Source organism: Branchiostoma lanceolatum, chromosome 19 (assembly GCF_035083965.1).
Source record: "Branchiostoma lanceolatum isolate klBraLanc5 chromosome 19, klBraLanc5.hap2, whole genome shotgun sequence".
Lineage (NCBI taxonomy): Eukaryota > Metazoa > Chordata > Leptocardii > Amphioxiformes > Branchiostomatidae > Branchiostoma > Branchiostoma lanceolatum.
Genome location: NC_089740.1, coordinates 13,924,552 through 13,952,401, shown reverse-complemented (window position 1 = coordinate 13,952,401; position 27,850 = coordinate 13,924,552). Strand labels below are relative to the sequence as shown.

Here is a 27,850-nt window from a genome sequence, read left to right as displayed (position 1 = left end):
TATTCTTAAGAATAAGACGCCCTGCAAATTGACCTGTTGTTCGTTTTTTGGGTGGCAAAACCGGTTGCCCTAAAATTATCCAAGGGACTTTGGTATCGATTCAAAGGTGAGGAAATGGACTATCATGCGATGTAAATATCTAGTTGGATCCAGGTTAACCGTCAAAAATACACGCACAAATATACTGACCAAAAAATTGTCAATATTTCGAAAGCCACAGCGCTCGCTGACAATTTGCTGTGAACGAAATATCTACATGGTTGTGTTGGGCAGATCCTGTAGATGTGAAGAAATATAAACATTATGTAGGTCCGAGGTCTTTTTGCTGCGCGACGGACGGTTGTTTAAACCCATGCAACGGGGTCAAATCGTGACGCGGCAAATAAAAAAGAAAATAAAGCGTCCTGGTGTGACCTGCAGTTCGACTCAGGTCAAAATGATCGGCACCGTAGGTTCACCGTAGGTGACCCTACTTATACCTTGTTCGAAACGCGCGGAACGCGCCGAACGCACCGGGCACCTTCGGTGCCGCCTTTTATAGAAAGGGTTTGCGTTTTCTTACTCACCTTCTGAAACCAGTGCCCAATCGCATAGTCGAATCATGGCTTGATATCACACCAAGGGACCCGACCCCAGGGGGTGAGTCCGCGCGCACACGGCGCCGACGCTAGGGTCCGTACTCATTATCTCCATCAGAGCCTTGGCAGACTGCGGGGAGAACTTGATATCCGCGTCCGTGGCCAGAATGTAACTGTCTCGGTCTAGGTCTGAAAGGGAAGATGAAACGTACTTCAATAAACGTCTGAAGATCGGCATGTACGGTGAGATCTGCTTGTTTGTTTGTTCCTTTGAATACTTGTTTAGAACATTGATGTTAAACCATGCGTGTTGTGCATTACCATGGTTAAAGTTTAACTATTGGTACTACCCAACAGCAGTTTGCAGAATCTATGTTTATACATTCAGCCTCCTTCAGGATGACTGACCCATCTCGTTGGACACGTGGTTCCATTCATGAGTCAAATAAGACGTTTTTCAATAATCAACACCATCGCTTGTATTGATCTTATGGCTTCTTTTTTTATGAGCAGTTCCACTCTCATGCTGATCCTGTCCTTCCAGCTGACAGGGTTGAAGCTGACGTACCGTGCCCTGATCGGGGTGTCCAGGATGTGCTGCACGGGGGTGTCGCTGTCGAAGTTGCCTTCTAATGCCTGGAACAGTTCAAAAGAGGTGACATCCTTGATACGTATATATCTATATGAGGATTTTAGGGTCATCGACGACAAACGTATCTGCCACATGTCGACCAATGAGAGCACGCTTGCCAACGGGCAACCCGGAACAAGACTGTCCAATATTAGCGAGGAACGGAGCACTCCGAACAGCACTCCCCCCGAGATCAAGAGAATGACGGCAGGTGACAGCGGGCCTTCTGTAGGAAACGGGCGGGTGCCCTCGAGCCCCGCCCCGAAGACCTACGCTGGAGCGTACGAGCCGAGCCTGACCGTAAACATCCGTAACATCGAGGCGGACGTTGTGTACGGTGCAGTGGGAGGGACTCACATCTGTCTCAAAGTTCTCAAACTCGTACTTTCCATCCTGATCGGAATAATCGTGCTCGCGTGTCTCACTGTAAGCAAACTATCCATCATCGGAATCACCAAGACTTACCGCAACCAGTCTCTACTATGGGAAAACGACAATTTCACGAGTATATGGGAAAACGACACCTTTGCCAGCATGTGTCGAGGCAACGAAACCTTTGCGGAGACTGCAGAATTTAAAGTAATGGAGTCCACGGTGGTTATGGTGGAATACATCTTGATGTTCCCATACGGAGTCTCCCTCTTCCGTAGCGTGTGGAATGGAGCGTTCCAGGCTTCTATGCCGTGGCCACACGTCAAAGCTGCAGTTCTGGTAAGTAATATTCATATTTTTTTGGATTAACAGTATATTTTTTACGTCATTCGATAGTTTCATTAGGTTAGCGTATCAATTCAACATAGTTTTCTTATGTGAATAATTTTTCTTTTCGGTCAACGACAAGAAACAATACCTAGCCACTTACTAATTACAAAGACAAACTATGCCATGTAGGCCTTCTAGATTTATCACCTTGACAGACATATAGACTGACAGACTGATAGACAGACACGAACACACACACACACACACACACACACACACACACACACACACACACACACTCTCTCTCTCTCTCTCTCTCTCATATATATATACACACAAACACACACTCTCTCTCTCTCATTTTGATTCCAGAATAGAACGCACCACTCGTAAGCCGCGCCCGGCCATGATGACTTTTGCATTTTATAGCAAGGATGTACCAAGCAGAGGTTGGGTTTTGGCTTGTTTTTGGCGTTCCTTTATGCATTTTTGTCGGGCTTTCTATCTAGCAACATAAAGAAACCGGGACAAAATCGAAATCCAGTGCAATCTCTTCTAAACAAATAGGGTCAACGACCTGGCCCAGACGGCTGTCACCATGGTTACTGGTAAACAGCAGACACCCTGTGCTGTTGTAGCAATTCAATAAGGTGGTCAAAGCTTTTGGCATCTCCAACAACAACTAAGTATTCAACATCACGTCCGACATTAAATAAAGACTTAGAGCAAAGGAAATTAAGAGCTTTTAGAATTGTTCCTTGCAATTAGCATTTTCATTCATTATTGGCAAGTATGCAACATTAGATTTTTCTGTGACAGGGTCCCTTTCTAAAATAGTCAACATTTCAAACCGGGTTACTTAGGAGAACAAACTTTTTAATCTGAAATACATCTTTCAAGCTGATAAAATAAAACTTCAGAGTTAAATGCATGTGATGCTTTAATTTCTTTCTCAACATTACATTCATCTCCTACCCTTTCCTCACTACTGTTAGATGTTTGCTTAGGGTAACTAGGGTAACCGTTATAAATGTTGAATGTTGAGTAAAAATAGTGAGTAGTATATAGCATACATGTACATGTATGCTTGACAGATTTGATTTTGTGCGCGACGTATGCATAGTCAGCCTGTGGGTAAACAAATTCATTGGCAGTACGTATTGTTCTGATTCAGACTTTTATCACTTCTAAAACCATTGTTCCCCTTGTTGTCCCCATTCAAGGTTCAGGGTTCTGAAAGTTCACTTCTAGAGATATACACTATTAGCCAATGATAGTTTTGTTGTATTTTTTTCATTATTTCTAAGTAGGACCAAGCAAATGTCCATTGAGTCATTGTTCCATAAAATACTATCACGGTCATACAATAAGAATATTGACTTGAACTGTGCTTCAGACAGTTTACATAAACAGTGCTAACCTACAAAATAGACTACTTAATATAGTAGTTCAAGATTCATATCCAAATCTCATGTCAGTCGAGCCATGTTGGTGACATACTTATCATTTTTGGTTTACCTGTACTTCAAGGTGTTATGTAGCTAAGGAGAGATGTCTTATTTAGGTCACTTTTGTAGTGCGGGAACTGGAAATACATGTACATGTATTAAGGTTCCGGTTCGGAATTGTTTTGACCGCCTACCTAAGTAGTGCGTGAAGATAAGACGCAAATCCTAGGTTTTCTCGTTAGTTTTGGCTCCCGATTTTTCGGCTATCGCTATAGCAGTGCGTTATCTTTTATATTTCCTGAACAAGATTGGCAACATAAAAAGATGTTGCCATGGCGACGGTGGTCTCTGTTAACGTTTTCGTTTTAAACCCACATGCAAATAAGGACCTCGCATAAATCATATCAGTCGATCACCTTCTCTACCAAAATAACACAAGTTGTCCAATGGATGAAAATCTTGTTTTCACAACAAAAGATATCGTACCATTTCCTCATAAATTATGTAAATGAGGTCCTCTATGCAAGATTTGTGTCTAATAGTGGCCACATTTACTTAACTTCCAAATGGTGCAAAAATGAAATCTCCATCATTTACCACTAAGGATTTATAGTATTTTGTCATCAATTATGCAAATTAAGTATCGATTTGCATTATTGATATCTATCGATATTTATCTCTTTCTCAGTTACATATGTCATGCGTTTGAGAGTCCTATAATAGAATTCAGCTGATTTATTAACTGTCCTCATTAATTATGCAAATCAGATATTGATTTGCATAATTGGCATATGATTATGTTAATCATCACTTAAGCTATCTACACACCAAAAATTATGATGATCCGTCATCCCCTTCTTGCGTTATTCTCTTTCAAAGTTTGAGTCAAAATCAGCTCCTGCAGTTCCAAAAATAGCCGCTAGGGGGTCCAAATCTATAGGACATATTTTCCTAACAAAGAGCTACCCACCACTTAAAAATCATGACTATAGCATGTTCAGAAGACGACATTTGAAAAGTGAAAGTTCCCCTGCAGTACCATAAAAAGTCGCTAGGGGGCCCAAAATCCAATCATTACAAGGTCTCCCACAGACCTACCCACCTACAAAATATGAAGACTATACATCCAGGCATTCTTGAGTTATCGCCCCATGGACTTTCACATTCCTGTACAATTCCTAGAATTCTTGCAATCTGCACACAATATAGTAAAAATTTGGCTCGCCCCTGAGGCGTCGCCAAAAACCCGATCTTCGTAGCGTTTTACGGTTTCCGAGTTTTGGTCGTCCGCGGGTACTTCCTGGTATTAGTGCGCGATGACGGTAACGCGGCTTTGTCGCCTGATTACCCGAATCGTGCGTTCTATGTGCGTTTTGCGAGGTTTCGCACCATCGGGGATTGCGGAAAACGTATCCTCACGATTTTTTTCATTTTTCCTAATTGCACAGACAGAATGATGACCTTTATTTCCATATCAGTCATTATCCTAGGAAAACTTTTATTTTCCTTCCAGCGGCCTTGGAAGAATGCCCTATAAATAGCAGTTTTGGGGATGAAAATTCCTTTTAGTGACGGTTTTCACTAAAAATGACGTTTCCACAGAAAATATCAAATTCGTCTGTCGTTCGAAGATAAGTCACCCCTATCCATCAGAAACATTGAATCGGCCGAAAAGGGATGTTTGGAAAAGCGCTATTGCCTTTCTGGGAACGAGTCAGGTCGGCCCCGAATTTAAAAAAAAAACTCCGAACCGAGACCTACTAGTACAGGCTTAGCACGTGTATTTCTATAAATTGTTCCATTTTACGTACGAAGTTATGAGATTCAGAATTAAATCTCCGAACTTTATCCACTTGTAGAGTTTGAATTGTCTTTGATATATATTGTTTACCTGAATGTCTAACCTTTATAAACGACATATAAAGTTATTACAATCATAGCATATGAGTCGAAACATCAGGCAAACTCGAGTTTGTTCTAGGCAATATTTCGGTAACAGTTCAAATCCTGGAACTTATGGGATCAAACCTCCATGATGGGATAGAGCTCGCTTTCAAAGCAAGAAGTATCCTCATTTAGAAAATTAAAATAATTTTTCCTTTCTTTGTTATGCCGCTTCAAACTATGTCATCAATTGTCCTGGACAAGCAGTGATGCTGTCAAATTATCAACTGCTTGATTGAAGATCATGTAAGCCTTGGCCCTCAGGTCTTGGTATTACTTTTAGTCAGTGACTGTAAGCAAGGAGGTTTAAACTTTCTAGGTGTAAGCTGAGGATTGGGATATTCACAGCCAATACAGACAAAATTCCATGAAAGAACAATAAATTCTCACACATCCCCCTGAGTGTGCTTGATTCAACTTCCTAAGAATTCCTTCCTAGAGCACTGGCATTTACTTTTAAAATCAGCTGGTATACCTGGAGATGTTTTCTTAGGAGCACTGTCTAGTGAGTGCTCCCATCAAAACTTACATGTATGTGCCTAAATCATGGACTGCTAGGCTGAACTGTCAATCAAGAAAAAAAAGAAAAGTCTTGCAAACTACCATACCCTGTACATAACACACACATGTCAATTGATAGACTCAACTTAATATATGAGGTAACATTTGTAGACATAATAGATTCAAGAACTCTATAAAAACACCGCTCACTGCACTCTTTATAGAAACCCTTGCTTATTCGGCGAAGATATGTGTTCGTGGAACTCTAGTTTACATATATACAGTTCAGTTGTTTTATTTTATTTAAAAATACAAAAAAAGGATTGTAGTATTGTAGGATTCCAATCTGTTCTAGGACAGATTGGAATCAGGATTCCAATCTGTCCTAGGACAGTTCCAGATTGTACTGGATTCCAATCTGTCCTGTGACATATACACACACACAAACACACACACACACACACACACACACACACACACACACACACACACACACTCTCTCTCTCTCTCTCAAACACATACAGAGAAAGGGCATACGCACACACACCCACACACACGGGCGCTACCTAAAGTATTAGTAGGCGAAGGTAATAAGGTTGTGTATCTTTCAAAACTATGTTGAAAAGTGTATGATGTAAGTCTTTTCCTACCACAGAAGCTGCATGGTAATCACAAAGAAACTTCCGAGTTTATAGCTAGGGTCTTTATGCAATAAGCATTTAATCTTCATCGTAGTTTTTATTGCAGGGCTTTGCCGCTTGTATAACGTGTTTGTTTTGAGGGAGCCCTGTGATATCTCCAAAGCATTTTAATTACAGCATGCGTGCCGATTTTAGCTTATCATGAATTAAATAAACCAAGGTTCAAACAAACAAATAACCAAAAGTTGATGAAGGTTAGACATCCAGGTAGTAAGATACGCCAAAAAATAATTACTCAAGCAACTGGATAAAGTTTTGAAACAGTCAGACGTTTCAGACAGCATCCATTGTCTTTCGTCAGTGACTAACGATACGACTGAGAACACCAGGTTTTATACCAAAACTCTGAATTGGTATGTTAATGAGGTTAAGACAATTTAGGACGTCTTGAAGTAGTCTTTAAAGGAAGATTAATTCAAGACAAAGTTTTGTGCCAATAGTTCAATTAGCTACTGTTAATTTAAGCTTGTTCTCAGTCGTATCGTTAGTCACTGACGAAAGACAGTGGATGCTGTCTGAAACGTCTGACTGTTTCAAAACTTTATCCAGTTGCTTGAGTAATTATTTTTTGGCGTAAATAACCAAAAGTATCAATTGCACAACTATGATACTGAAAATGTACAACATATATTTTCCAGGGCGTGGTGCTGAGTTTCCTGGAGGTGTTCGGGTTGTGTCTCTTCACGCTGCGGGTGATGCCGTCTGTCGTCCCGTCTATCAGCCTCGTCCTGTCCAACGGCATCTTCTTCGTACCCATCATCTTACAGGTGATCTACAGTTTATTTTGCCAATCTTAATCTGTATCTATATAGCCCGCAAAACCACCTCTTCGAAGCACATCAGTTTCGCAGGCACGCGGCGCGGCGGCAGTTGGATTTTGTCAAATCTGAACAATCTGTCACGCCTAAAACCTTTGCACATTTGACTGCACGCGGTTATTAAAGCTATCTAATGAGGATGCTTCTACTTTACCTGTCGCAAGGAGTTACACTCTATAATTTTGAACACTTCAATCCTGGGTTGATAACTCTTACTAATACTTGAAGGCATGACCTCGAAAGTAGCTGGTCAGGAGGTATGTGGTCATCTTTGAACAAGGTGGATAGTAAAAACGGTCCAAGCCATACATTAGAAAACCTAAGGTAGAATCTATCATTAGACTAGCCATTTAATTCCATTTATGGTGCCTGCATCTTCATCAGCCTTGTATACTCATCAGGTATTCCAAATCACAGGTCGTTAAACACTCCATCAAGCTGTCTAAAGTCCGGATCAAAAAACACATGGGTCTGTTCTTCTACATCCTGGCGTCAATCATCCTCGCGCTGGCTTGTGGAGGACTAGTGGCGGCCTGGTGCGTGTACCGGGCTAAGTGCAATGAGTGGGAGGTCCCGGTCTCCCTGCTGTCTCTCTCCGTCGCCTGGGCGCCGTTTCTACAAGAGTACCAGACCGGAGAAGGCACTGAAGCCGACCACACCGAGCACACCGCCCGGTCCAAGAAGAAGAGCAGGGCACAAGACGTCACTGTAGAAGATCCGGACGGCATCTTCTTTGGGAGACAAGTGCAAACTGTCGACCATCTCGGAAGCAACGTTAAGGAGAACGCGAGGTGGAAGGCTGGGATTATCAACAACTTCGTCAAGCTCGTTTTCGTCCTCCTTGTCCCGGAAGCCTTGAGGATGATGGGGTTGGTTAAGATCTGCACTCCCTGGGCGTGGGCCAAACCGGACCTGTACACGAAGTTTAACATGGACCATCCGGCTCTCGTGAGTTTTATCGTGAACGTGTGTTGCAGTTTCGGCGGGTACGTTCTGGCCTGGATGGCGTGCACCATACGAATGCAGTTCTTCGGATTCGCCCTGCCACTCTGCATAGCAACCAATGTCGCATGTAAGGACCAAATTCCATTCATTATTGTTTGAAAGAAAAGTAGATCTCTACTTTACCATGGCGTATCAAGGCCACTCAATTCCCAAGGCTGGAAGAAAATCAGTCCATGTATGATCTTTTGGTCATTTTGATGACTCATTGCTTGAAACAAGAACTGTGCTTAAACACGGCTTCTTTGGAAAAAAGATAAGTCAGACTGTCAACTCAAAAATGTGATGTATAATAACCTCTAGATTAGACGTCATGTCTTGTTTTTTTTTCGTTGATAACGTGTTGTTTTCTAGTGTTGGACGCTGTTAGAACACCTGTATATGACACCAGTGAAAAGCCAGAAAAGCCAAGCCTGCTATGGAAGCTAATACATAACATGAATGTGTAATAGACGACTTTAAAGATACATCTAGTAACAATAATTTTTTCTTGTTCTTTGTAGTCACGATCGCGTATGTCCAGGGCCTTTGCGAGGCCGTGCCGTTTTTCATCCCTCTGGAGACGTGCGAGGCTAACCTTGAAGAGCTGGAGTGGGACGTGCCGGTGACTGCAGGTCTGCTACTCATCCAGTTCCTGTCCACAACCTGGTTCGTCATGAGGAGCCCGACCATCGTCATGGAGAGGGAAGCCAGCGTGAGTGGAGAGATTTATAATGATAATGGTACTTATTGCTGTATACTGTAACATTATGATATTGTGATGATGATGATGATGATGATAATGATAATAATGAATATGAGGTAATGTTAAAGCTGATGACAAAATGTAAACTCGAGGCAAGATTGTGATGTGACTTTCTTTTGTTTATTATGCTTATGATGTACCAGCCGCCTATCTTCGTGGAATCGATGACAACATCAGGCTGTCGAACTGATTAAAAAAGATATATATATATCATAATATTAGCACCTTACTCTAGTTCCTCCCGTGCCTTTAAGGCACATCGGGCCGTCCTTTTCCACCTTTCTCGGTTTTGTGCTTCTCTCTTGACTCTATACCAGGAGCTTCCCATGGTTTCAAGGCCCATCTCTACATTCATTTTCCACGTCAGTCTTGGCCTTCCCCTATATTCTCAGGACATGTCCTAGCCATCTTAGTTCTTCTCTCTCTTACCATGTCTGCCACTTCTCTCTGGCTCTGGTATAACCACCCTCCTTAAGCGTAACACACCAGCTTCGCAGGCACGCGGCGCGATGGCAGCTGATTACACTTCACACCTAACTGCAACATATCCACACATGAGGATGCCCCTACCGTATTTGGTTGTATCGAGTTCCACACTACGATAGTGTTTTGTATTTTTAATGTATACGCTTACCAATGTACGAACAATTACACAAGACATGAAAAATAGATGTAAATTTTAGATATGATACTTGTTGTCTCTGTTGCCGAACTCCAGAAATGAATGAATGTCATAGAATGACGACCTTTATCCCCCTGTAGTTGTTCTGGCTGCCCGGTTACAGCGGAGTGTTCCCCGAACAATGGCTGCTGCTGAGTCGGAAGAACAGGAACACCAAGAGCGAGGACTTTATAGTGCAGAAGAGAACACGGCAAAACGCACACGTCTACATCTGTACTACCATGTACCATGAAGTAAGAAAAACACACATCAATTTTCTCTATGTCTTGCCGCTTTACATCCACAGCATTATGTTACTCTATAGGTAATATAGAGCTTTTCCTAGACATGTGTTTGCAGTTTTGAGTTTAGTATAACGCTGCATATACCTACTATTTTTCGAGTTAATTTCGACCTTCGGGATAAAGCCAATGAGTGCAAGTTACCTAGTCTATGTGCAGGCACTACTAAGAGATGCTTTTTAGTCCTGTCCAAAGTGGTTAAACAATGACGGTCTCTTGCAGATAATTGTACATTGATGTTATTAGCCACTACCAAACTCCGCGGATCGCTGTGAAAATTTCGTTAGCTGTAGACTGTGACTTGAAGAAAGATTATTGGTAGGCATTTTCTCTCAGGATGAAGGTGATGGATTGAATTGAATTTGAATGAATGGCTGTTGTTGTTTTCCCAGGCTGAACATGAAATGGAGCAGCTCCTGACGTCATTACGTGGTGTAGCGGAGAGCCAGGTGGGGGAGAGAACCTTCGAGTCCCACATCTTCTTCGACGGAGGGTGTAAGCAGGGCCAGCCGTCACAGTGGGCGCTGCAGCTGCTGTCACTCATGGACCACACTCTGAAGGACGGAAACAGTGAGACTGTTTTTTAAAAATATCTTTTAGTACTTATAGATAGTGCAGGTCCAGGCTATTCAGACAGGCAGACACGATTTTTTTTTTAGAGGAGCAACTTTGTATGATATGTAAAATTTAAAACAGTGGTCTATTTTTACTCAGTCTTAGATTCAAAATGTTAACTCTGAAGGACAGAAACAGTGAGGACGACTTTGTGGATTTTTTTAAATATCTAAATTGCGCACATATGAAACATTAATTTTCCAAATTCAATGGAAACTGTAGGACAACTCTTCAAACCTTTGTACAAGAAGATGATACGATGAGTGTTACAGAATATTGGGAGCCTATCAACAACTACAATTCCAATATGTAATGTAAACAGCAAAACAAATCCATTTGATTTTGACGCCTTGTTTATTAATTTTCCACGAAAAAATCACAGAATAACAAACACTTCAGAGTTTTGAACAAATACATTTTAACAATGTTTGTAGATATTCATTTGTTTTGATACATCTTCGAGTATCTCTCACAGTAAGGAACTCTCACAAACTTAGAACTATGAAATGCAGAACAAATCGGTACAGGGACTCGCCTGTACCATACCTTGTGAAAGTACTTAATGACGGCATGTTATAGATTATTCATTGCATTTTGAATGAAAAAGGAAAGCTTTTATGTTACAGTTCGTCGGTAGGCCAGTAGTTGACAATGCTGATCATGTAATTTTTACAGTTTAAGAAGATTTTAATGACGTGTAGTCTGTAAAAAAGACGCAATTCAGCCTGGGGCTGCAATGTTCTTTTAAATGTGAATAAACCATTCATTCATTCATTCATCTTCGTAAACAGGTAAAGAAAGCATCATCAACCAGTGCACTAAGTACAAGACGCCGTACGGGCTGCAGCTGCACTGGGACCTGCACTACGACAACGGGGAGACGGAGAGCGGCATGAGCTTCAACATTCATCTTAAGGACAACACTCTGGTAAGAACTTACAGAACACATCATGGAGACATTTTGGTCTGTAATCCAAGGAGATAAAGGCTTATACTGTCAATTTTGTCAACTACTGGACTCATTAGAAATGGGGGGCTATTTGTAATGTATATGTGTAAAATGGGTAGCTGCGCATGTTAGGACGTGTACAATGCTTAGTTGTGCTCGTTTTTTGTTATATTCATGTTCCAACAGAAGATCGAAGGTCTTAAAACCCCACCCATTTTCAGGTGAAGAATAAGAAGAGATGGAGTCAAGTGATGTACATGTCTTACATCTTGGACTATGCAGGTGAGAACTTCAAATATTCAACCTGTATCTTTGTCATGTTTTTATTTTCTCTCTCGCGACCGGAATGAAAAGCGAAAAGCCGATTTTACCTTCTCATGAACAAGTAAAGATTCAAACAAACAAAACATCAACCATCAGAACTCCATGTGATAATGTCATTAATTGTTTTTATGATCAGGTAGAAGTTTATTTTTCTATCACTGCACTCTGCGGAATAAAGTCCCTCTAAACACATTCGTTGTAAAGCTATATGTATCTGTATCTGTATCTGTATCTATATAGCCGGTATAACCGCCATTCGGCGTAACACACCAGCTTCGCAGGCACGCGGCGCGGCAGCAGCTGGTTATATTACACCGAACGACCAGTCACGTCTAACCTTCGCATATCTAACTGCATGCATTGTTTAAAGCTATCTAATGAGGATGCTTCCACTGTACTTGGTGGTAACGAGTTCCACTCTACGATCGTTCTAGGACTTGCCCATCGCTATACTTGCCCATTCCCTTGTAGTTTACTTCAGCCCAATCGGTGTTGAGTCCAAGCGGGATGCGAACGGTGCGGGAGGGTGGACAGCTGGGGAGTTCAATGATGACCAGGTACGCCGTGTAAATAAAATCTAGTCTAAAACCAGTTTTCACCTTCATAGTTATACGTTTGAACGTCGTGAGCATGCGCAGATATCCATTACTGGGGAGTTCAATGATGGCCAGGTACGCCGTGTAAATAGTTTAAAATCAGTTTCACCAAATTGGAAAATAGCAATGCATGTGGACGATGTGAGCATGTACTGACATTATTTACTTACTTACTTACTTAAGCCTACTGCCCATCATTTGGACATAGAGCACTCACCAAATTCCCCCGTGTACTGATATAAACAGATTGAAATCCATTGCTGCAATCAATTGAACTGGCCATCCATTGAATGTAGATCTATGTTGCTGACAGTCAATAATACATTATCAATCAAGTTTTTTTCCATGATATTGTCATTTTTCATTGTCATTCTCATAAACGGGAAACAAAATCATCACGTTGACCGTACGAGGTGTACATTGAGACGGATGTTGTTTTCTGTAATGTATGTTAGTGCCATAGCTGCATTTTATTGGATACTTGGATACTTTATATCCTCCATTAGCTATCATACAAGTAACAAGTGACTCCTTCATGTCTTTTAAACTCTTTCCATACCCCATTCCAGTACCTACAGATCGACCTGGGAGAAGACATGGTGTTTACGGGAGTTGTTACCCAGGGCAAGTCGGGTACGAGCGAGTGGGTGACGCGGTACCGCCTGCTCTACAGCGACGACGGCGAGCTGTGGCAGTACTACAAGGACGACTCCGGACAGCCGGTGGTGAGTCGTGCAGTTAATCATTAACTAACTGTACTTTGCTTTGCGTTCCACCACCAATGGGTCATAGCAATAGTGACCCCCCCCCCCACCCACACACACACACCAACAACATACGCACCCACCCCACACATAGAACGTTCCAGAATACGAGATATAAAAACTGTAAGTTCGGCTGCAGTACCTTAGAAAGCCACCAGAGGGGCGTTGACCTTCGTTTTCCCTATCCCTACCTCTACCCCTCCCAAATTGTCACAAGGACCCAACAACAGCTTCTTGAGTAATGATGTTCACATACAGACACATGTGCACAAATATGTACAAATACACAAACACACACACAGAAACACACACACATGTATTTATAGTAAAAAAGGTAATAGTACTATCATATCAAAAATAAACGGTGATTGCTACTACATCATTGACATAGTATAATATCGTAAATCATTACAAAGACAGGACTAAAATCACGTTGTTTTTCAAATACTCACTTTCGCCAGGAGTTTGAGGGTAACCGTGACCCAGACACCCCCGCGCGTCAGCTGCTGGATAAGCCAATCACAACGCGCTTCGTCAGCTTCAACCCCGTCCAATGGAACAACCGGATCAGTATGCGGGTAGAGGTGCTGGGATACTTGGCTACTGGTAAGCCCACTCCCCCTCCCACTGGAACCGCGGCACGCTGGCGGTGTCTGCGTCCTAAACTGGATTCGAGATACCCTTGACTTTATAATGGGAATATCATTCAAAACGTACAAGTATGACCAGAAAGACAACAAAACACACAAAGCTTAAAAAGATTCGTTATTTGTCGATGGAATTCGTTGAGTGCTTTGTCAATTTGATCGACCGCAGCGAAGCCGCCAGCGTACCGCGAGTCGTTGTGATTGTACTTGTATGGTGTTCTTCGGATGATTGTTCATTCGTGTCTAGAAAATAATATCTGTATCTGTATAGTCTGCACAACCACAGCATGCGCATCGATATATATGAGGCTTTGCTTTAATCCATGGTCCATGGATGTTTCGACGCCTTTCCCTATTTGAAACGAGTTTTTCTATAGCAGCGGCATCAAATATATGATAGCTTGTCTACTACAGAAAATTCAAGTAAATTCAATACTTTTGCATTCAATTTGGTAATTGAATAATCTTGTTGCCAAATGGTCTTTTGTATATCTCATGCATTCTTTTGCTCTACCCACCAGACAAAGACAGGGACAATTTCATGCTGGCCACCGACGCCGATGTCAAGTTCTCCCCCCAGTCCGCCAAGGCCTTGCTGGACATCATGACCCGTGACCCTAACGTTGGTGCGGTTTGCGCGCGGACTCACCCCCTGGGGTCGGGACCCATGGTCTGGTACCAGATGTTCGACTACGCCATGGGGCACTGGTTTCAGAAGGTAATGTCATGTCGCCCTCTGTGAATGTTGTTGCCAGATATAAGTGCCTTGTTCTTGTTTTTGTATTAGACAACATTCCTCAGTTGGGGTCAGGTTCATAGGAAGGTGCCCTTCGCTATGATTGGTACGATTTTAGTTGCAGGTGTACCGTATCATTGAAGTCTAACTGCTTCTGATAGAAATAACACACACATAGTTTTTCTTCGTCTATTTCCTAGATGCAAAGAGTCAAGTAAAGAATCTACCCTTTTTATTTTAAGTTTAAAAACTACGCCTCTCTAGGTTTATATTATTTCCGTTTACATTTCATAATCAATGCATCTAATCAAGAACATTTTCTTCTTAACAAAAGCTCAAAGCTGCTGCTTCAAAGTTCATACAGACAGTTGGCCCTAGCTCACAAACGCTATTGCTAATATACTGTCATCATCATCATCCGTCGACCTCAGCAGCTGAGGACGGGGCGAGCCCTTGTACAACCGAGGCCCACATCACGTCTGTCTGTCTGTCTGACATGGCTGCTCCCAAGTCCTCCAACTCAATCCCTGTGTCCCTTGAGATAGTCACTGGGAAGGTCAGCTTCCTGGAGTGTGTTTTCCCGTGTGGTTTCCACAGTGTGAGAGATGAGACAATCTCCTCGCTGGCCCGATGGCAGTGGCCAGCAAACCGGACTCGTCTCTGTTTAAGACTATGTGACACTCTAGGGAGTCTACCGTAGATGGTCTTAATGGTTGGATGTGATTGTAGCATCCTCGTTCACCAGGACCCTTCCGCTCCACGTTACATCGCTCGCAGAAAGGGCCCTGGTAACACGGGATGGCATCCATGGTTATTACGATATCGCCACCAAAACAGCTTCAGCCAATCAGAGGGGTTAAAACCCGTTTGCTTCCTCTCATCGGAAGCAAGCGCGCAAAGAACGCTGGGAAGCTATCAACCAATCAGGTTACGTGTTACTGCTAGCTCATTAACTATTCATGAGCTACAACTGCCGTTTGTCCCAAATAAGGGTTAGCTCATTAACTATTCATGAGCTACAACTGCCGTTTGTCCCAAATAAGGGTTAGCTCATTAATTATTCATCAGCAAGTCTCGTCGACCTGCAATAACCATGGATGCCATCCCGTGTTACCAGGGCCCTTTCTGCGAGCGATGTAACGTGGAGCGGAAGGGTCCTGGTGAACGAGGATGGATTGTAGTAATATACTGTAATCTTACTTGTAGGTGGCGAACAGCGTGTTAGGTACAGTTCTCTGCTGCCCCGGCTGCTTCAGTGTGTACCGAGCGAAGGCCGTCCGAGACGCGCTGCCGACCTACGCAACAAAAGTGACCAAGGCTGAGGAGTTCCTCACCAAGGACATGGGAGAGGATCGATGGTTCTGTACTCTTCTGGTTAGTACTTGTTACACTAGAGTCCATGATGAAACGGTAGCATAATATAATGGCAAAGTTGGGAATAGTATAACCTGTGCCTTTGAGAATAGGAAGTACAATTATCTACTAGTATTATGTATGTAAAAATGTTGACACAAGATTCGTATCCAACTGCACATTGCAGACGATACGACACACCATATATTAGTATACGTAGTCTTCTTCAGAGGTGATGAAAAACGGAGATATAGTTTTGGGTGTGTCTGTGTGTGTGTCTGTCAGTTTGTCTGTCTGTTTGTGTTTCCGCACTACTGTAGTCAGCATAACTCAAGAACCTCTCGATGGATTATGATGATATTTGGTATGTGGAAAGGTGTTGTGAAGCCGAATTTCAAGGGCGATTTTGGCCCCGCTGGTATGTGACCTTGGTACTGCAGCAGAACTTCCGTTTTTGTACCTTTTGACCTGGACGTGCTATGGTCTTGATTTTTGGATGGCTGATAGCTTGTGATGTAATGAAATAGTAATGTAGGTTTGGCTGCTCTAGCAGCTTGCTCTGGAACTGCAGGGGCGTTATTGTGAAAATCTTTTTAAGGAGAATAACGGAACAAAGGAACGACAGATTTGTATGATATTTAGTATGCAGGTAGCTTAGACAGAGATGTACACAATGATGTGCAAATTATGCTAATTGGGACTTAATTTGCATAACTAATGAGGAAGATCTATATTTTCCAGTGTTTTCCATTATAAGACTCAAATGCATGTATGATATGTAGTTTATAGCAAGTTCGACATCAACAGATACAAATTATGCAAATTAATTCCTAATTTGCATAATTAATGCAAAAACGCCATAATTCATCTGAGTGGAAAACAATAGGACTGTCAATATTGCAATTTGTATAAGTTGGATAAAAGTGTTTATGACCAAGCATATATTAATTAAATGTGTAAGTCATTCGCATAAACAGGACAGTTCATGGAGATATGGGGTCTACGAACTCTTGTTTGGACAAGAGTTTAGATCAGAAGTTATAGATGCCTAGGAATAAGACAATACATCATACGCCATTCGTATTATGCCAGGTATCCAATCTTGAATCAGAGCTCTATAACTCCTTGCAAACTCATAGCTCTTACTACTGACAGAATGAATATACATTTGACAAAGCTTCATGGCGTCAATAGATCATAAAAATCCGGTGTTTTACCCTGCAGGTCGAGAAGGGCTGGCGGCTGGAGTACACGGCTGTGTCCGAGGACAGCACCTACTGCCCGGAGGAGTTTGACGAGTTCTTCAACCAGAGACGCCGGTGGATCCCCTCAACTGTCGCCAACCAGATGGAGCTCCTGCGGAAATGGGCGAACGGGCAGATGATCAACGACTACATCTCCAGACTCTTCATCCTTTACCAGGGCTTCCTTTTCTTCTCTATGATGATCGGACCGTCCACTGTCATCCTCATCATTGCTGGTAAGTGTCTGCACTTGATATACATACCTTCTTTTTCTCTGACAAGAATGCATTTACATTCTTCTTTTAGCTCTTGACCTAGCATGCAGCTGTATCCACGTGATAAAAGTACTTAGCACACTTTGCACACTATGATATACGCAAAAAGTATTTACTGGCGCAAGGCTTTAGCGTATGCATGATTTTATACCGATCCAATACACGTAGATTTAGATGGCTACCTTGTCCCTCCAATGACATGAACTAGGTCAAGGGACTAGCTAGGTAGGTATTTAGGTAGGCAGGTAGGTAGACACTGTCCTTATCTAGGTGTGGTATTGACTATTAAATCTCTGCAGAGATTGACATCCCAAGTCCCTTTAGGGCCGACAAATGCTAATGACAATGAGTGTTACTTGAATGTCAAAGATCATAATCAGAAGGCGACAGATAGCTGATTATCCCTCTTGTTGACAGCTGGCCTGGAGCTGGTTGTTGGTAACATCGGAAGCAGCATCATACCGACTGTTGTTATCCTGTTCCTGCTGTTCGTGGCGTACGCGTTACTCTGTGTGTACACAACACAGGAGACTCAACTCAAGGTAAGAACTGCTGTTCCTGGTGTTCGTGGCGTACGCGTTACTCTGTGTGTACACAACGCAGGAGACTCAACTCAAGGTAAGAACTGCTGTTCCTGGTGTTCGTGGCGTACGCGTTACTCTGTGTGTACACGACACAGGAGACTCAACTCAAGGTAAGAGCTGCTGTTCCTGGTGTTCGTGGCGTACGCGTTACTCTGTGTCTACACGACACAGGAGACTCAACTCAAGGTAAGAACTGCAGCTGTTCTTGGTGTTCGTGGCGTACGCGTTACTCTGTGTCTACACGACACAGGAGACTCAACTCAAGGTAAGAACTGCTGTTCCTGGTGTTCGTGGCGTACGCGTTACTCTGTGTGTACACAACACAGAAAACTCAACTCAAGGTTAGAACTGCTCTATTGAATTGTCTATTGTCTAACGTAAATGTGTGCACCAACTCACACGTATGAGTAGTGTGACAGTCAAGAGTGATTTGATTGTATTGATTTCGAAGGCCATTGGTGTATTGAGCCACTTTCATGTAGCGCGTTTAGATATTTAAATTTTTTTTTCAAATATCTTCCCTTCTCAATGTTTTAGTGGGCCAAGATTCTGACGATGCTGTTCACTGTTGTCATGGTGATCGTGCTGATCGGACAGGCGCGGGTGATGGTTGTGTCGTTCCAGAGGCTGGACGCCAGGCTGCGCGCGGAGACGTCCGGACCCAAACCCAGCGAGGAGGAGAAAAGTAGGAGAATAAAGCTGTTGTATTTTTATTTAGCAAGACCCCCAGAGCAACGCCTCTAGTCTCTGTGATAGACACTAGTGATCATGAAGATGAAATAGCTCGGCTTTTATGGGCTCCATCTCTTTGTTCCTGGCTTCCTGCTGAGTTGTGAGAAAGGCGCTTGTCAAGATCCTCTATTAATCTTATAGAATCTAGTATACCAGTATTCAAGTATTACTACTACGTGTACCAATAAACATAATAGGATGGTCACTTGTTCCACTTGTCACCATTTTTAACCTGCATTGTCTGTTTACTTTTTCTATGCATTGTTTCATGTTATGATTAGCCCACGGGCAAGAACTTGCAAATAAATCTTCATCACTGGTCCATATCCTGTTCCTCCAGGCTGCCTGGAGTGTCTGAGGTCAGGCGATTGCGACGGTTGTAATGAACTGGACTGCATCCATCCAATCGAATGGACACCGGGCAATGTGACGACCTGGATCGCTGAGTGCATTTCCGACTTGGGAACATTCGCTGACAACATATCTCGGCATTTTGGGAGATACGAGTAAGTGCAATATACAATACAATACAATACAATCTTTATTGACACAACAAAAGTACGGCCACTTTCGTAAGGTCTTCTATCTATATATACATACATACATACATACATACAAACAAATAGGTGCATACAAATGAGTTTGATTGCACACAATCATATGGGATAGAGCAACATATCGATATTTCACTTGTCGTATACTTATACATTGCTTGTTCTAATGTCCACACATTCTTTGATGTATATACCTATCTGTACACAGTAAAGATTATCACCTCCTAGTATGTAATTGAAGCCATCAACAGAACGGAGCGCATAATTGAATTCCCTTGAACAAGCGGAAATAAAGGTGAATAGCTTTGAGCGTCTATCCTCATATCTTGAACAATCCATGATAAAGTGACGTTCGTCTTCAATTTTTGGGCAGAATAGGATATACATGTGTTGTTCTACACAAGTACATGTAGCTTTGATTTTGTATTTGTGGTCAGCGTACAAGAAGGACCGAAAAGGATAAAACAAATTACATATATTCAGGGGGAAAGGAGCATATACATATTGAATAAAGGATTTTTAAACTAATAAGCACGACTACAATTGAGAAGCTACAAGGAGTTTCAGATGACATCCGCCATCTTTCTTCAGCTTGAGAGGTGTCACGTGACCTAGGTATCAAAGGTCACCCAGGTCACGTGACTGGACGAGAGAGTTGTAAATTGGAGGGAGTCTGTGGCGTCCTTGGTCACGGTTGAGGGACGGAGAGCGGGACCTGATGTGCACAGCTTCCTTGACTCCCCGTTCAAACCATCTGCTTTCTCGGTCCAAGATAGTGACCTTCTTCGTTGGCTGGTGTTTGTAAGTCTGCATGTGTTTTGCATATATATATGTATGGAGAATGTTTCCTGAACAGTTGGCTACGGTTATAAGATAAGAACTTATTGCATGACAATTGTACACGTTGCAAAGTATTGCAACAACTCTTAAACATAATACAAAATAGAAGTATAGAATAAAACTTAACATCCTAATTACTAATACAATACAATAAGGGCTACCATACGTTTTTTGATATATAGTATTATTGTGCAAGTGCTACTAAAATTCCATCATACAAACAGAACACATTCTTTACTTTTTTTTCTCTACCTGTAGTGGAGAGCAGCTGTCCCTTGCATTAAAGAACGAGATGTGTGATGAGTTTGACGGGCCGAACGGCGACTTTCAGATGGAGAGGGACTGTCAGATCATATACGCACAATTTCATGACAAGATACAGAATGCTGGTAAGTTTTCTCCGTTTTTTTAGAACTGGTATGACGTATGATTCGGTAGCGGGATTTATGAACGTTAAATGCCAGGTTTTAGATTTAAGTGTCATGCAAATGTCTTGTTAAAGATTCAGAAGCAACTAAATATAAAGCATAACAAAAGGACAAACACTACTTATCTTAACCATCAGTACGTAAATAACATAAGCTTTATCAGTCCTAAATCATTCTCAAACTAAAACAATGAATGATTTAGATAACAATCAAGAAGATGGTTGAAATTATGAACTTGCATCGTCTCCGTGTGAGTTCAGTGAGTCTGTGCAGCTATTTTCTCTTCTCTTGTTCATGAACTTGGCCATTCAGCATTATTATGATTAGTTCATTGCAAACTCCTGTCCGAAGGCTAGTTGCAAATAACATAGATAGAAGAACAGGATGAAAAATAGTTATAAAAGTGGCTAATCTAAATTATAAAAACGTAGTTGTCTATAACTACGACTTAAAAGGGTTTGACTTCTCTTTTGTAAGCAATGGAAGACGTGATGTCCCACCTTTTCTATAATTTGTGTTTTTTTGGTTGTTAAAAGAAGAATAGTCTTTTGTTTGTCTGTAAGCTTAGAGAAATTGGGATAAATTTTAGAGGTCAGAATAGACAACTCATTTCGTGCTTTATCGTAAAATGTAACAGTTTTTAGTTTTTTTATTTGTCTTATGCTTTCCCGCGCACAGAGGCTGCCCCCACACCCTCTCCTCCGCCGACCACAATCGTCCGGAAACACAAACACAAACACACACATAAACACACACACACACACACACACACAACAGACACACACAGACACACACATAAACACACACACACACACACACACACACACACACACACACACACACACACAACAGACACACACAGACACACATACACACAGATACACTCAAAACTATATTTCCGTTTTTCATGGAGATGATAAAATGCTCTTGTGATTTCCCACACAGAGGCTGCCCCCACACCCTCCCCTGCACCGACCATCCTGCAGCAGCTGCCCCTCCCCATCAGCGTCATCTACTTCCTGGGTCTGGCAGGTCTCTACGTCATCACGGCCCTGCTGCACCCGTCAGAGTTCATGACACTGGTGTACGGGTTCGTGTACCTGCTGAGTTTGCCGTCTGGATACATCCTGCTCATCATCTACAGCGTCTGTAATATGACGGATAGATCATGGGGTAAGTTTCCCTTTTGTTGTTAGTTCATGGGGTAAGTTTTCCTTTTGTTGTTAGTTCATGATGTATGGGTTTATGTACCTACCAAGTCCGCCGTCTGGATACATCCTACTCATCATCTACAGCGTCTGCAACATGACGGATAGATTATGGGGTAAATTGTCCTTTTGTTGACTGTTGTGAGCTCATGGGGTAAGTTTTCCTTTTGTTGTTAGTTCATGATGTATGGGTTCGTGTACCTCCTGAGTTTACCGTCTGGATACATCCTGCTCATCGTCTACAGCGTCTGCAACATGACGGATAGATCATGGGGTAAATTGTCCTTTTGTTGACTGTTGTGAGCTCATGGGGTAAGTTTTCCTTTTGTTGTTAGTTCATGATGTATGGGTTCATGTACCTACCGAGTCCGCCGTCTGGATACATCCTACTCATCATCTATAGCGTCTGCAACATGACGGATAGGTCATGGGGTATGTAACTTCTTCTAGCCCATTGGCATCCATTAATGCAATGCTGGTTACAAACAAGCAGGCATCAGCAAGCGCTAGTCGGTTAAGTCTAATACGTCTTGACAATCTCACACCATTTCGAACAAGTATGAACTTGAAACATGATCAAGATACTGTTTGTTAAGCTAACAAACTGTCATCAGGAAGGGCATGCCTGTTTTGTGCCGATACGTCTTGGTCCTTCCTGAAGTTAAGCATAAACCGTAAGCATTATAAAGACATTGCTCCCTTGCAACGATATAGCATCATAACCCAATTGAAATTGATGGTGGGTGCCTTCGTTCATACAAGGTCAAATGTATGGTTCGTATATGGAACTATCTGTAAAAATGTTCATGCAATTGAAATGTTTTGCATATGGTGTTATCTGTAGAAATGTTAAAGCCATTGAAATGACTTAACCTCTGCCGTTTCTACAGGTACCCGTGAGATAAAGACACCAGGCGCTGCCGCCGCCGGGAGGAGCTTCATTGAGACACTGTCGAGCATACTGAAGAAAATATGCGTGTAAGCACAATTCGTAATAAAACATTAACAACATGTTGGACTGGAATGGTGCACATTGAACGCAAGGTTGAGATGGTCCACAATGTATTGGATGCTATTCCTGCAGCTTATGCTCCTTGCTTTGACCATGCCACATTTTAATTATAAAAGATTTCCAACGATGAGGATTTGACCATCATTTCACCCTGTATTACGATATGTCGTATTATATCGCTTCGTATTTTAATGCTAAAAGATTACCACGGTGATGATCGTGTTGCTCTGTGTGATAAGGCTCAGTCAAAAGATCATTGTTGATAATTTGTTGTTTTCTGTTTGTTTCATCAGTTGCTGCCAGAGAGACACGGCGTTTGTACTCCCCCCGGATGACGGGCAAATCAACCTCGCGTTCGAGGAGGATGATGAGTCAGAAGTTTTTGATGATCTGGATGACGAAGGTGGGAAGGAATCACAGCACCAGCTTCAATCAGCAAGAACGAATGATTATCATTGGCACAGAATGTGGATCAATTGTGTTGACAGCCACTCAAAAGAGTAGGGCAAGTCTACAAGAGTCCATCAGTTCTTCAGTTCTGTTGCAGCCGGGCTTTCCTGGCCCTTCTCTTGGCCTCAGCGTCTGCTATTCTCTCAGCTTCAAAAGTTTAGACGCTGTTGTCGCTCAGCTGGCGACAGGTGCTGCGATCGTTGCACGAGAGCTTCAAAGTTTGTGGGGTCAATTAGTAAACCCATGGGATCAATTAGCAACCCACTGATTACAAGCATAATGAACAATATCTGACTTAGTATTACATTTAAGTGAGTAGCAGATGTTAGGTCTACCGATTCAAAATGAGTTACAATGTGATAATAATAAGTTACATCAGGATAGGGATATATCTTCATCAATGTTTTACCATCTTATCTTAGTTATCACCCAGAAGCACTTTGGTTTCTTCTTACCATGTTGGCTCCCATAGAATCTGTGCACTATACTTTTTGAGGAAGCCAATGCAAAGATAGAATACATGTAGATGCAAACTCAAAAATCACAACCAAAGCATCATTTGCCTTTTTCAAAATCGTACATTTATATGGTGAAAATATGTTAAGCAACATTCATTTGTACAATATACAATGGCAATTACCACTGATGCACTGTCCACGTCTACTTACAGTTGCTGTATCATCTTGATACAGTCACGTTATAGTTCTAAATGTTCTGCATTCCCTTTACCATAGCTGTAGCTTTGGCTGCATCAAAAGGAGGCAAATCGTTCACACGCTGGAGAGCCGCAAGCCTCGCGAGATCCGGCAGCCAGATGTTTGTAAAAGACGTCTCTGATTGGCTCCCATATTACTGGCCAAATAAGCTAAAGGTATATACTTTGTACTTCTTACATTATGGCAATCACTCGTAATCTTTATTCAGATTATACAGAAGTACAGATACAGATACAGATATTCGAGCATGATGACCGTGTCAGTTCCTATACCTGAGTGAGGAGGGTTGACACGGTAGCCTTCGTGTGGATTTGTTTAGGGTGGCTGACAGGTTGTGAATCTGACACCCACACACATTGTACTTCTTACATGTGTATGTTTAACTATTGCAATGCATGTGATCGAATGACGATGTTTTGTATTGTCTGCGCGGCCGTCATCTGCGTGTCGAATATGCTCATGAAACGTGTTGGTCGCTCGATCGCTTGCTGTTTCTTTTGATCTATATTTGGTATTGACATATCTTTTAATGAAGTATCATCGGTGTATTCTATGTTTGGGCCACATGCCCACATGTTTTTATGATGTTCTGACATTTTGCAATCTCATTGCAGAATAAGTACGAGAAGAAGTTTCGTGAGAACGGTTTTGAAAACACAACCTTCATTTCCGGTTTGACAGACAAGGTAGGGCTTCTTTGTCTTTGGTTAGGAAAATAGAAACTATTTTGCATTAATGTAGTCCCAAATGTTTGGCACCCATGTACTAATGATATATATCACAGCATAAAAGCCGACTATTGCCTTAGGCAAAGACAACACAAAAACTGAATTTCCGCTATATATTTGTCACTTTGTATTTGTCTAACGCCTACTTATCTTACATAAAAGAGTAAACGTAGTTTATCCGAAGCCCTAGATTATTTCCCTGATCAGAAAAGCATAGCTAAATAGCTCGAAATTTGAAATTAATGTGAGAAAAATGGCTTTTTATATTTTCAGGATCTCCAGGCTATCGGCATCAAGAACGACTTCCACAGAGACATTCTCATGAAGGAAATCAAGAAGCTCACGGAATTCGAGCTGCCAGGAGACGTGCCTGTAAGTAAACTGCAAAGTGATGTTCATCTTTCTTTTGTATTTCGTTTTAACTGTCTTTAATAAGTGGATAAATGTCTTTGTTGCTCATCTTTTCCACACTAGGTTAAGTACTGCTCACTGTATGTTCAAAGTTACTAAATACAATTTACCCAAGCTAACTGAAAAAAAAACACCTCTCAACTTCTCTTCGCCTTTTACGTGATAAAGCATGTAGTGAAAATAGGAACAGATATATTTTGTGATAAAAGGTTTGTCTAGCTGCATCTGAAATATAGATGCATCGAATGTCATGTATTCAGTTTGGACAAGGGTAAACTGGAATGAAACCTAAGAATAGCTTTTTAGCGAAGCCTTAGGGGCGAGCTTAATAGTATATCTTACGCCCGATTTGCAAGAATTCCCAGAATTCCACAGGAATTTCAGGAATCCGTCCGGCCAACTCTGTGGATGCCCTCCTGTCACTTGATACCTCATTAGCACGTCTGGCATCCAAGCACTCAGCTGTCGATGACAGATGACCTACTTTTACGTGGTGTCCCATTTCGTACTGTCCGGAGTGTGTCAGGGAGTTCACCGAATCTAGTATTCTAGCTTTGAAAAGGGTTTGCACATCCCAGTTAATCTATTATCACAAGAACGTGCTGAACATCATGCCTCCCACCAAAAACCTCTGTGAAAACAAAAACTTGAGGAGATCCAGGCATATAAAGAAAGGCAAAGTTTTAAACGGAACGATAAATAACTTGGGTTACCGCATGGGCAGTCTACACTGAACGCCTTACGGGGAGGCGTGCGGTGTCGGAAAAACAACAGTAGCTCCTCGAAAACACATCCTGCAGAGCTAGAATAACAACCAAAACGATCATAGGAGCCCCTGCAAACCGATTTTCTAAACTTCCGGTCTAGTTTCTCACTCCACCTATCCAACAATGCCAGAGAAAAAAGACACTACAACGGGAGTGTACTCCGGCCTTTCAACATATGCTAGGAACTCCTCGAGTTACATGGTGCCTTTCTATATCTGCTTGGCAGAACCTTTCTGATTTCTTAGTGCGTTTTGCACAATATTATGGCAGAACTAAGATCTAGAGTGCTACGTTGGTACTTTCCTTACAGTAAAGTAAGATCAATCCAGACACCTTCGCTATGGCAATAATTTTTAGTTGCCACACTTATTTATGTTGTTAAGCGACTGGAAAACCTCATATTGTCAGGTTAACGTTGAGCTACAAGTAGGGTTTTTTTCTTGAAAAAAAAATCTAAAAAAATATTTGTACCATTCAACAGGACAACTGCAGAGGGTGGCTCTTCTCCATCGGACTTGACCAGTACATCAAGAACTTTGAAAACTATGGCATCTACTCCAAGAACGACATGGCTAGCCTGCGGAGTATGGACCTCGGCGAGCTACTGAAAGATCTGAAGATCACGAAGATGGGTAGGGTATATATGTTGAGGTTGGGATTGCTCGACTCCGTTCGTACGAAATCTCTACCGGAATACAGTAAATGCAGAAATATTCGCGAACGTAAAACCACCGCGAACATTTTTTGTCCAATACGGTCCTATAGCGTTGCCGCGAACTTAAAACCACTACGTACACTTCATGTTCGCCTAAGTGCGAGAAACAAACGACGCGAACTTAAATGCATTTATAGTAATCGTCAAATCTGCCAGATTGCAGTCTCTACCAAACATCTACCATACACCAATTGAAGCCATTCATGGCGTATACTTGTCGAATCTGCTTAATATGTATGTAAGCGGTTTCCTCGTTCAATGTATGCATCGTTTTACATGAACTTTTATATGTTTATACAGCACACATCAATCGGATCAGCAAAGCAATAGCGACAATGAGAAGTCCTGACGAATGTAAGTTTTCTTTAGACATTTTTGTAGCGAGACATACATGGCATCTTTTCGTACTAGTTATAGACGTTTCGACATCATTGTAATTAAACTAGAATCTGGGAAACGTACATTTTGCGTACAGAGGTACAGAGAACTGGAATACACTGCCACTAGATGTTAAAACCGTTTCATCCTTGCAAACATTCGAAACATTGTGCAAAAGAATTGTGTGACCCCTGACCTCCAATCCTTAGGAGCGGACACGAAATGGACTATGGGTATGGATACGATTTTGTACTTTGACGCACAAATATGTACTGTTATGTGAATATCAGTGTATTGTTTGCATATGTGTACCTAGGGCCTCCATGAAAATCAGTGCCAAGCCACTACAGCTAGTAAAAGAATATAGAAATAAAGAAATAAATAATTAAACTTTCCTCCAAGCTACCATTGAGTAGTAGCAGTCCACTGTTTCCTGCTGCTGCTGCAGTAGTCGAAACATCCTGCAGCCGCATTCAGTCTTTCTTCAGCTGCAGTCCTTTCCACTTGACCCGGTTCATCCCGAGCTTCCTTAGCTCCCGCAGGTTTCTTTCTGACCGCAACGGTCCTTGCCCTATTTCTTTGAGGTCTGCCCTCAGTAAGCTCAGTAAGTTTTTGCAGTGTCTTCCTTTTCTGGAACGATACGTGTTGGATCCTATCAAGGCGAAGTCCAAAGCCTGTTGTGCAGGTGTGTCGGTCGGCATTCTTAGTAGCATTGAGTCAAAGTCAAAGTTCCTTCCCGCACCGATGGTGCATAGGGCGGCGCCCATCTCCGTTTCAGTGGCCCTTGGGCC

At 42.1% G+C, this 27,850-nt stretch overlaps 2 protein-coding genes across 4 annotated transcripts in view; both read left to right on the top strand.

Moving 5' to 3' along the window:
• The first annotated feature begins 290 nt into the window (after positions 1 to 290).
• On the top strand, positions 291 to 10,097 carry LOC136425159 (uncharacterized). Its single transcript, XM_066413956.1, has 6 exons — positions 291 to 1,920; positions 7,144 to 7,272; positions 7,741 to 8,395; positions 8,829 to 9,019; positions 9,833 to 9,985; positions 10,092 to 10,097. The coding sequence occupies exons 1-6, from the start codon at positions 1,015 to 1,017 to the stop codon at positions 10,095 to 10,097; spliced, it is 2,040 nt and encodes a 679-aa protein (XP_066270053.1). The 5' UTR covers positions 291 to 1,014.
• A 329-nt stretch (positions 10,098 to 10,426) lies between these two features.
• LOC136425510 (uncharacterized) overlaps positions 10,427 to 27,850 on the top strand; it is a 20,576-nt gene continuing 3,152 nt past the window's right edge. For 2 of the 3 annotated variants that reach the window (XM_066414388.1, XM_066414387.1), the window contains exons 1-21: positions 10,427 to 10,603; positions 11,440 to 11,576; positions 11,819 to 11,879; positions 12,393 to 12,478; positions 13,087 to 13,242; positions 13,743 to 13,887; positions 14,450 to 14,646; positions 15,871 to 16,038; positions 17,242 to 17,497; positions 17,954 to 18,078; positions 18,658 to 18,805; positions 19,193 to 19,358; positions 20,505 to 20,635; positions 21,620 to 21,847; positions 22,773 to 22,860; positions 23,188 to 23,297; positions 24,079 to 24,215; positions 24,675 to 24,746; positions 25,062 to 25,160; positions 26,448 to 26,598; positions 26,982 to 27,035. In XM_066414388.1, the coding sequence (XP_066270485.1) occupies positions 10,438 to 10,603; positions 11,440 to 11,576; positions 11,819 to 11,879; positions 12,393 to 12,478; positions 13,087 to 13,242; positions 13,743 to 13,887; positions 14,450 to 14,646; positions 15,871 to 16,038; positions 17,242 to 17,497; positions 17,954 to 18,078; positions 18,658 to 18,805; positions 19,193 to 19,358; positions 20,505 to 20,635; positions 21,620 to 21,847; positions 22,773 to 22,860; positions 23,188 to 23,297; positions 24,079 to 24,215; positions 24,675 to 24,746; positions 25,062 to 25,160; positions 26,448 to 26,598; positions 26,982 to 27,035 (2,881 nt within the window). In that variant the 5' untranslated portion in view covers positions 10,427 to 10,437. Of the gene's footprint in view, positions 10,604 to 11,439; positions 11,577 to 11,818; positions 11,880 to 12,355; positions 12,479 to 13,086; positions 13,243 to 13,742; positions 13,888 to 14,449; positions 14,647 to 15,870; positions 16,039 to 17,241; positions 17,498 to 17,953; positions 18,079 to 18,657; positions 18,806 to 19,192; positions 19,359 to 20,504; positions 20,636 to 21,619; positions 21,848 to 22,772; positions 22,861 to 23,187; positions 23,298 to 24,078; positions 24,216 to 24,674; positions 24,747 to 25,061; positions 25,161 to 26,447; positions 26,599 to 26,981; positions 27,036 to 27,850 lie in introns of those variants that run through there. The other variant, XM_066414389.1, reaches the window with a different exon arrangement.

What these genes read in the sequence shown, in the direction of transcription:
- LOC136425159 (XM_066413956.1), top strand. Translation starts at nt 1,015, where the DNA reads ATGAGTCAAATAAGACGTTTTTCAATAATCAACACCATCGCTTGTATT. An exon ending in ACGTCAAAGCTGCAGTTCTG is followed by an intron (nt 1,921 to 7,143) that starts GTAAGTAATATT and finishes TATATTTTCCAG; the next exon opens with GGCGTGGTGCTGAGTTTCCT. An exon ending in TCGTACCCATCATCTTACAG is followed by an intron (nt 7,273 to 7,740) that starts GTGATCTACAGT and finishes TCCAAATCACAG; the next exon opens with GTCGTTAAACACTCCATCAA.